General features: G+C 66.1%; 1 protein-coding gene across 1 annotated transcript in view; it reads left to right on the forward strand.

The window, feature by feature from the left end:
- The window catches only part of LOC120226850 (mucin-2-like), a 26,826-nt gene extending 18,688 nt beyond the window's left edge, over positions 1 to 8,138 (forward strand). Inside the window, exons 31-49 of the mRNA XM_039225012.1 lie at positions 20 to 531; positions 774 to 1,003; positions 1,320 to 1,494; positions 1,878 to 2,125; positions 2,664 to 2,847; positions 3,166 to 3,385; positions 4,004 to 4,182; positions 4,472 to 4,541; positions 4,645 to 4,742; positions 4,837 to 4,868; positions 5,466 to 5,640; positions 5,824 to 5,928; positions 6,056 to 6,096; positions 6,191 to 6,313; positions 6,477 to 6,575; positions 7,084 to 7,212; positions 7,357 to 7,396; positions 7,544 to 7,670; positions 7,750 to 8,138. Of these exons, the coding sequence (XP_039080943.1) occupies positions 20 to 531; positions 774 to 1,003; positions 1,320 to 1,494; positions 1,878 to 2,125; positions 2,664 to 2,847; positions 3,166 to 3,385; positions 4,004 to 4,182; positions 4,472 to 4,541; positions 4,645 to 4,742; positions 4,837 to 4,868; positions 5,466 to 5,640; positions 5,824 to 5,928; positions 6,056 to 6,096; positions 6,191 to 6,313; positions 6,477 to 6,575; positions 7,084 to 7,212; positions 7,357 to 7,396; positions 7,544 to 7,670; positions 7,750 to 7,981 (3,019 nt within the window). The 3' untranslated portion in view covers positions 7,982 to 8,138. The remainder of the gene's footprint in view (positions 1 to 19; positions 532 to 773; positions 1,004 to 1,319; positions 1,495 to 1,877; positions 2,126 to 2,663; positions 2,848 to 3,165; positions 3,386 to 4,003; positions 4,183 to 4,471; positions 4,542 to 4,644; positions 4,743 to 4,836; positions 4,869 to 5,465; positions 5,641 to 5,823; positions 5,929 to 6,055; positions 6,097 to 6,190; positions 6,314 to 6,476; positions 6,576 to 7,083; positions 7,213 to 7,356; positions 7,397 to 7,543; positions 7,671 to 7,749) is intronic.
- Positions 8,139 to 9,360: the final 1,222 nt, after the last annotated feature.

The following is a 9,360-nucleotide window of genomic DNA, read 5'->3' on the forward strand; positions in this document are numbered from 1 at the left end:
CTCCAACCACCACCACCAGCAGCACGGTGCCACCGATCCCCGTCTCCACCACCACCAGCACAGAGACACCGACTCCAACCACCACCACCACCAGCACGGTGCCACCAAGCCCCATCACCACCACCACCAGCACGGTGCCACCGAGCCCCGTCTCCACCACCACTAGCACGGAGACACCGACTCCAACTTCCACCACCACCACCAGCACGGTGCCACCGAGCCCCGTCTCCACCACCACCACCAGCACGGTGCCACCGACTCCAACCTCCACCACCACCAGCACGGTGCCACCGAGCCCCGCTTCCACCACCACCACAACTGCATCAACAACTTCCACAGGAACGCCCACACCACCAGGACGCCCCTCGACCACGCCACACATACCACAGACCACCAGTGCCACAACCTCAAGTGTGCCCACCTCCACAGTGACCCCAATCTCTTCCCCCAGCATCTTTCAAAGTACAATCTCTGTCACCTCCTCCACCCAGATATACTGCTGTGTGTTGAATGACACATACTTCGCTCCAGGTACCCAGGCTTTTCACTTCTGACTATTGGGCAGCAGAGGCAGGTGGGCTCTGGTCGGCTTTCACCAGCGGGGAGGGGTCGGGCTGAAGTTCCAAACAGGAACTGGCTCGGGAAGCTGTCCCTGCGGTCAGCCCCACTTTGCTGTAGCCACGAGTCAGGGAAGGGGGCGCCTCGTGGGGACCTGCCTGTATGCTCGGGAGGCCTGTGTGGCTGTCGTGAGACTGGTTTCTGTCCCCTGGCAGGTGAGATGGTGTATAACGGCACGCATGGGGACACCTGCTATTACGCAAACTGCTCGCTGACCTGCACCATTGAGATCTTCAACTGGTCGTGCCCGTCCACGCCATCCCCAACGCCCACCCCCTCCACGCCGACGCCGACCTCAACATCCAAACCACCCACGCCCACAACATCCAGCACACTGGCCACCAGCAAGCCCCCCGGGTGCCCCAACTTTCATCCTCCCAGACAGGTCAGTGGGGCCGCGGCTGCTTCTGGTCCCCTTGGCACTGAGCACACGCGCCCACCTTGGAGGACGGGGCGTCTGCTGGTCACCCGCCATGCCCCTGTCCTCCTAGCAGTCTTGCGAGTGCGGGTCTGTGGGCGCCTCCCTGCTCGGCCACGCCTCCCTGCCACAGCGAGGGGGCTTGGCTAGTGCTGAGGCTCCCGCAGCTGCCTCCGGCCCCGGGCGCCCTGGTCCCCAGGCTCAGGGGAGGGCTTGGGCCCATGCCGCTGCAGGCTGGGGGTCTAGGCCGGTCCCCGCTCACCCTGTGCCCTCCCCGCTTCAGGAGAATGAGACGTGGTGGCTGTGCAACTGCACCATGGCCATCTGCAAGTACGACAACACGGTGGAGCTAGTGGAGATGAAGTGCGAGCCCCCGCCCAAACCCACCTGCTCCAACGGCCTCCAGCCCGTGCAAGTCCCGGACCCTGATGGCTGCTGCTGGCACTGGGAGTGTGACTGTAAGACCCCCAACGCCGCAGGACCCTCCCCAGTTTCCCCCCTCTGCGGGTGTGGGGCGGCAGGCCCGCAGGCTCTGCTCACGCCTCCTGCCTCTTCCCCATCTCGGGCAGGGGGTCTGGGCAGGGGAGGGGTGTGCCCCGGAGTCACCTCCATGAGCGCGGTTGCTCCCCCTGGGTGGGAGGCGCAGAGCTGAACTTCGAACCCAGAGCCAGGCTCTGCCCCGCAGAACGGGCTTGGACGCCCCTCGTGCTCCAGGACGTGGGTTTTGGGGCCCCCCGGACTCCTGATTGCTCTTCCTACTGTTCCCGGGCTCCCGGTGGCCGCTGTCCCCGCCCCTCCGGCCTGGGGCTTGGTTGGCTCACACCCGGGGCTCCGTCCACAGGCTACTGCACAGGCTGGGGGGACCCGCACTACGTCACCTTCGACGGGCTTTACTACAGCTACCAGGGCAACTGCACATACGTGCTGGTGGAGGAGATCGTGCCCTCGGGGCACGGCTTCGGGGTCTACATCGACAACTACCACTGTGACGCCAACGACCGGGTGTCCTGCCCCCGCACACTCATCGTGCGCTATGAGGCTCGGGAGGTGCTGATCAAGATGATGCGGATGCTACCCATTAATGTGCAGGTGCGCTGGAGAGGTCAGGGACACCCACACGGGGTGCGGGGGGTGCCAGGGCCGTCGCTCCACAGGGCGGGGCTGCCCTCGCAAGCCCTCAGGGACTGTGACCCCCCGCGCGCCCTGGTTGCAGTCTGCTGTGGCAGAAGCCCCCGTGCAGGGGCCTGTGCACACACGCGAATGGAGCTGCTGGATCCTGTGGCCCAGGGGGCCTCACCCTCAGCTCGGGGGGGCTCTCGGGACCGCGTCCTCACGATCTCACCCCCGGGACCCGCAGGGACCGGTCTGGCCCAAGGCAGTGGAAGGGAAGTGGGAAAGGGACCCGGGAAGGGGCAGCGGGTCGGGGGGCGGGGGACAGGCAGAGGTCCCCACACTGGACGCACAGGCCTGAGAACGGGTGGGGCTGGGGTGACTCCAGGCGCTCTCGAGGTGCAGCTCGCCCCAGCTCGCCCCTGCGAGGGGTCGGGGCAGCCAGGGCAGGGCCGCAGGGGAGGGCCCTGCACGCCTGCCCCGGGGGCGCTCCTGACCGCAGCTGTGCTGGCCGCAGGTGCAGGTCAACGGGAAGGCCGTGGCGCTGCCCTACGACAAGGAGGGGCTGCGGGTGGCCCCGTCGGGCATCAACTACGTGGTGGAGCTCCCCAAGCTGGGCGCCGTCGTCTCCTACAACGGCCTCTCCTTCTCCATCAGGCTGCCGTACCGCCTGTTTGGCAACAACACCAAGGGCCAGTGTGGTGAGCCCCTCAGCCCCCAGGGCTCCCTGCGGCTGCTGGGCCCATCCCGGGGGGCGGGGGGTGGGGGGCGTGGCTGGGGTTGGCCTGCGGTAAACACCAGCCGGCAGCGTGCTGGCTCCCTGGCTCCTCCGCTCCGGGCTCCGTGACCGCCAGGCCGGGATCGGCCCCCGTGGGAACGAGCCGGCAGGAGTCTTGTCTAGTTTGTGCCCTGGACCCCGGCCTGATGGTCGCCGGGGTGGCGGGGCCGGCCCAGGGGCCGTGTGCTGCTCGGCGTGGGTGGTCTGGGCCGGTTCAGCGTGGGCCTCCTCACCGACGCAGGCACATGTACCAACACCACCGCCGACGACTGCATGCTGCCCAGCGGGGAGGTCATTTCCAACTGCGAGGTCTCAGCCGACCAGTGGTTGGTGAACGACCCCTCCAAGCCGCACTGTCCCCACACCGCCGTCCCCACCAAGGCCCCGGCCAGCACACCGTCAGTGGGCCGCCCCACACACAAGGACTGTGCTTCTCCTCTCTGCGAGCTCATCAAAGACAGGTACCCCCGGCCTGGCCACTGCCCGTCACCCGTGAGGGGCAGGGGCTCAGGGAGCGGCCTCCCTCCGTGCCTCACCCTCACTCTGCAAAGAGGCCGGACGCTGAGCATGTCTGGGGTGTCAGAGCGAGGTCAGGGCGCCACGAGCAGGTGCTGGGTCTCGGAGGGCCCGGGGCTGGGGCTCCTGTTGTCACACGTCCCTGTGCCCTGGCGAGGTCGGCCATGCTGGGGGCCTTAGGGAGGACAGCTGAGCTGGGACCGAGCTGGCATTCAAGGCTGATGTCAGGCAGGCAGACCTGGGCCGAGACAGGGAGGAGATGACATCCATGGGGAGCCAGTGCCTGGTTCCCAGAGGTGTGCGGGCTGAGGCCGCTGGAGGGGGTCCCGGCAGCCAGCAGCCTCCACCTCCGGGTGCCCTCGGGCCGCAGAGCCGGCCACCCCTTCCCCAAGGCGGCCCTTTGCTCTCCGGCCTCCTCGGACGGCCCACAGGCACCTGTTCAGTGGGATGCAGGCTGAGCCGGGCCCCAGGAGGGCGGCCGGGTGGAGGTGCTGGGCTGGTGGGGAGCATGGGGGAGGTGGGGAGGGCCGGCCGGAGCCTGACCCCCGCGTCCTCCCTCACAGCCTGTTTGCCCCGTGCCACAAGGTGGTACCCCCCCAGCACTACTACGACGCCTGCATGTTCGACAGCTGCTTCGTACCCGGCTCGGGGCTGGAGTGTGCCAGCCTGCAGATCTATGCAACCATCTGTGCCCAGGAGGGGTTCTGTATCGACTGGCGGAACCGCACCAATGGGGTCTGCTGTGCGTGCCTGCCTGCCCCTGCCCCCGACCTGTGGTCCCGTGGGCCGGATGGGGTCTCTGGGCTCTGCTGGGGGAGGGAGGGCCTGGCTACAGGGAGAGCTGGGCTGGGCTGTGGGGTGGGAAGAAGGGCAGGCTTGGGGGGCTGGGGGCCTGGGCTCTCAGGACGGCTGGGGCGGGGTGGGGGGAGCTGGGCAGCACCGAGCAGCTGCTCAGCGGGGGCTGGGCAGGAATGTCACTCGCCAGGCTCCTCCTTCGCTCCGGCTCCTCTGATCGTTGTTCCTTCCTGCAGCGGTGACGTGCCCGCCTCACAGGGAGTATCGGGCCTGTGGCCCTTCAGAGGAGCCCACCTGCAAGTCTAGGTTGGTTGCCGGAATACGCGCAGGGGTGGCGGGCCTTGGGGTCCAGCGTACCTGCTCTCCAGCCTGAGCACAGGCCCATCTCACCATGCCTTCTCACCCCCAGACCCCCAGAGAAGAACATCACCCTGGTGGAAGGCTGCTTCTGTCCTGAGGGCACCATGAACTACGCCCCAGGATTCGATGTCTGCATGGACTTTTGTGGTATGCTGCCCGCCCACACTGCCTCCGCGAAGCCCGCCCCAGCCCCACGGCACTGGGACTCCGCTGACATGATTTGTTTCCTCTCCCTCCCTAGGCTGTGTGGGACCTGACAACGTGCCGAGAAAGGTGGGCCCTTCTTCTTGGTGCCGGGGAGGGATTCACCCACAAGCCTGGAATTTGGGGGGCCAGGGTGGGTTGCACAGAAGCAGCTGGGAGTCTCCTAAACCCTGAGTCATGTCATTTACATCCCAGAAGGCTGAGCCAGCAGGGGTCTCTCTGCACCCACGCGCATTCACTTACCCACCCATCCATCTCCCTCCCTCCTTCCACCCGCCCATGCATCCATCCACCCACTCGCTGGCCCATGTGTCCATCTGCACCTTCATGCCACCCACCCTTGGGCCATCTGAAGCTCTGTCTAAACCTGAGATGACATCCTGGCCGGCAATGTTGTCCTGTCTCCTACATGTGGTTGATACCTTAGCTCTAGTCTGGGAGCCCCATACACATGTGTGGTGCGATTGCCGTGTGCCAGATCTGCCGAGGCACTGAGTGAGCCAGCCCCGTGTGCTGGGAGGTGGGGGGGGTGGGCACAGGTTTCCGGGGACCTTCCGGCCGACTGTGGATGTGCCGCGGCGTGGCCCTGGCAGGGGGTCTCCAGCGCCAGCCTGCCTCACGCATGTGGCACCGTGATTCCCCTGCCCACGTACTTCCTGTATGCAGTTTGGGGAGCACTTTGAGTTCGACTGCAAGAACTGTGTCTGCCTGGAGGGCGGGAGCAGCATTGTCTGCAAGCCCAAGATTTGCAGCCAGGAGCCGCTCTCGTGCACGGAGGATGGCACCTATCCCGTCACGGAGGTCAACCCCACAGACACCTGCTGCAACATCACATCCTGCAGTAAGGCCCCCCGGGGAGGGGGCGGGGCTGGGGACAGGGGCCCAGGAGTCACCCGGCAGCCCCCGAAGGTGTTTTCACCTCCTTGCTGAGCTGGGGGCCTTCAGGGCGCGTCCGCCTGAGCATGGGTGTTGGAGCAGGCGGGTGCCCGCAGGCCCTTCCCTTCCCTGCGTCTCCCCCCACCAGAGTGCAATACCAGCCTGTGCCAGGTGAAGCCGCCCAAGTGCTCACTGGGATTTGAAGTGAAGAGCGAGATCAGACCCGGGAAGTGCTGTCCCACCTACACCTGCGGTTAGTGGGGCCTGGAGGCGGGGCTGAGAACCCCCCATGGGGTCACCCCACAGGGCGGCCACACTCACCCTGGGCCCAGGTGTCCACGCCGTCCAGCCTGACCCACGTCCCATTCTCTTCCTCCCAGTGCCCAAGGGCGTGTGCGTTCACAAGAATGCCGAGTACCAGGTGAGCCCGGGCAGGGTGCCGGGGAGGGTGCCCGCTCCAGAGCCTCCGCGGTGGGCGGCAGCCCCACCTCACCTGCCCCTCTCTGTGCCCTCAGCCGGGGTCGCCAGTTTACTCCTCCAAGTGCCAAGACTGTGTGTGCACCGAGAACATGAACAACAGCACGCAGCTCAACGTCATCTCCTGCAGCCACGTGCTCTGTAACAACTCCTGCAGCCCTGTAAGCCCCGCCCCCGCCCCGGCCCCGCCCCCCGCGTCCGCCCCGCCCCCACCTCCCCAGAGCACAGGCCCCCCGCGTCCGCCCCGCCCCCACCTGCCCAGAGCGCGCACCACCCCGCTTCTCCTGCCCCCACCTCCCGCACCAACCCGCGTGTGCACCTCAGGGCTTTGAGCTGGCCGAGGCCCCGGGCGAGTGCTGTAAGAAGTGCGAGCAGACCCACTGCATCATCAACAGGCCCCACAGGGAACCCATCATCCTAAAGGTGAGTGAGGGGCCTGTTCACATACCGCCACCTCCCGCTGCCCCCAGCTGGGTCTCCCCAGGGCCGGGCATGGCTGCACCGGTGTCCTGGGGTGGCCATGACCACAGACTAGGGCTGGAGACACCAGCAGTGACTGGTTCCGTCTGGAGCCGAGTCGAGATCCGGGTGTCGCAGGGCTGAGCTCCCTTCGAAGGGTCTGGGAGACAGGCCTTCCTGCTTCTTCAGCTGCTGGGGCTCAGGGCGGCCCTGGGCTTGTGGCTGCGGCCCCCAGTCTCTGGCTCACCTTCCTGTGGCCCCTCTTCTAAGTACATGTATCACCGGATTTGGCACCACCGTGTAATCCAGGCTGGTCTCATCCCGAGATCTGCAAGTGTCGGGGGGTCAGGGCGTGGACGTGTCTGTGGCCTGCAGGCTGGTGGCTCTGGGGCTGCAGGCTGGACCTCCCGTGCACGTGGCCGGGTGGCTGTCTTCCTGGGTGGGTCTCACCAGACTGTCCTGTGCCCTGCAGCCCGGGGACATAAAGCATGACCCCAAGAATAACTGCACCTTCTTCAGCTGCATGAAACTTCAAAACCAGCTCATTTCTTCTGTCTCCAACATCACCTGCCCCGACTTTGACCCCAGCATCTGCATCCCGGTAAGCGGGTCCCCAGTTCTGGGCCAGGGGTCTCTGGCTTGAGCCCTTCCTTCGGGACCTGCCCCTTCCCACCCCGTGGCAGGAGGGGGTTGCTCATCGCTGGGGGATGGGCCGGGAGTCCCAGACACTTCTCCTTCCCTCCAGGGCACCATCACTGTCATGCCCAATGGCTGCTGCAAGAAATGTGAGTACCGGCTGGCGGCTGGCGGCTCCTGGTGCAGCCTCGGGGGGGGGACAGGGGACAGGAAGGGAGAGGAAGCCGGGAGGGAGAGCCTGCAGGACCCCGGGGTGTGGAGACCCCCCCCCAGAGCCTCCACCGCCCTCTCGACAGGCACCCCTCGCAACGACACCACGACCTTCTGCGCCACCATCCCTGTCACCCGGGAGATTTCCTTCGACGGCTGCACCAACAGAGTCACAATGAACTACTGCTCTGGGTCCTGTGGGACCTTTGCCCTGTGAGTCCCAGGCCCGGGTGGGGGGGCAGGGGGGCTCCTCGCCCTGGGGGGGCGGCTCCTCACTCCCGGCTGCCCGCAGGTACTCAGCGGAGGCCCAGGCCCTGGACCACAAGTGCTCCTGCTGTAAGGAGGATCGCACCAGCCAGCGGGAGGTGGTGCTGCACTGTCCCCACGGCGGCTCGCGGAGGCACACCTACACCCACATCGAGAGCTGCTTGTGCCAGGACACGGCCTGCGAGCTCCCACTTTCGCGCCGCCCCGGCCGCGCCCGGCGCTCCAGCCCCAGGGGCCTGCGTCCAGGGGGGGCCTGAGGGGGGGGCGCGCCCCGGCTCGCCCCCACCGTCCTCCACCCACCCCCCTCGCCCCCTGCTGACCCCCTGGGCTTCCTCACCTTCTAAGCTGGCTTCCTCTCTGCAGATATTTATTTTCTGAGTCTTTGTTTAGTTCTTTGCTTTTTCCACAATAAACTTGGGCAGACGCTGCGCTTGTGTGTTTGGTCGGTGTGAGTGTCCAGATGGCTGTCGTGCGTGTGTCCAGAAAGTCTGTCCCTCCCCGTCCTGCCCTCAGGATGACCAAAGCTCTTTCTGGGCCATCATAGTCCAGGACGACTTCCACCCCCGACGTCTTGAAACAGGGTTCTCAGGGGGCCCAACAGCCCAGGGCATGTGGGTGCACTGGGTGTGTGCACGTGTCTGCGGACGGGACTTGGGTGTGAGTGTGTCACGTGCACACGTATGTGCGCATGTGCATTTGGAATGTGCTTCACCCTCGGTGTCTGCGCCGGCAAAGCTGACGGTCCTGGGCCAGGGGCCACGCACCAGCTCTTGGGCAGAAGGTGCCCTTCAAGGTCTCTCCCAGCCACTGTGATGCGCCAGACTCTCAGATCCACTTGAGGAAGTTCTGGATGGTTCTGTGGACCCAGGCGGGCAGCCGGTGTCGTGTGTGTGCGTGCATGTGCGCGCCTCCACGTGTCCTTGTCTGCGTGTGTTTGGGGAGCTGTTTTGCGAGCTGAGCCGCCAAAATGGGAATTTTAGGGAAGGGTCTCCTCCGGTCCTTTAATGACCGAGAGTGGGGGGCTGGCGGTCTCCCTCCGGGTGGCTGTGGAGACTGCTGGGCCCGAGCCAGAGCTCCAAGGTTGGGTGAGGAGCGAGGGTCTGTTCTCCCGAGCCAGCTGACCCCCAGCCTGACCAGGTGGCGAGGGATGGGAGCCCTGGGTCCTAGGGCAGAGGACCCCCGAGCGGAGCCATTTGACCTGTGAGCATCCCTCCCAGAAACCTAAGGGCCTGTGCCGATGTCTCCCGGGGCCCACATCTCGTCCTCCCCTGGGATTCTCTGCCACATTTCACACCTGACTGAATGGAGAGTCTCAGGGAGGGTGAATACGTGCATGAGGCTCTGCAGTGCCGAGGGCAGTGAGGGCTTGCACCGGGGGGGACCCAGATCCCCAATTTCTCTGCATTCATTGCCCCCCGAGGAGCTGGGCTGAGGACTCAGCCCTCCCCCACAAGCCCCCACCTGACACTGGGGAGGGCTCTGATGGCCCATCAGGGTGGGTCAGCACATCAGCAGCACCTGGGACCTGGGACCTAGGGGTCTGTCCAACGCCCCCTTGGCCCGGGAGGACCCAGAAGCCCCTACACGGCCCCTTCTGGTGACCTCAGGGGCCCACAGTGTCCCTGGCCAAGACCTG

This window comes from Hyaena hyaena, unplaced genomic scaffold (assembly GCF_003009895.1).
Source record: "Hyaena hyaena isolate Hyena2069 unplaced genomic scaffold, ASM300989v1 scaffold_1862, whole genome shotgun sequence".
NCBI classification, from domain to species: domain Eukaryota; kingdom Metazoa; phylum Chordata; class Mammalia; order Carnivora; family Hyaenidae; genus Hyaena; species Hyaena hyaena.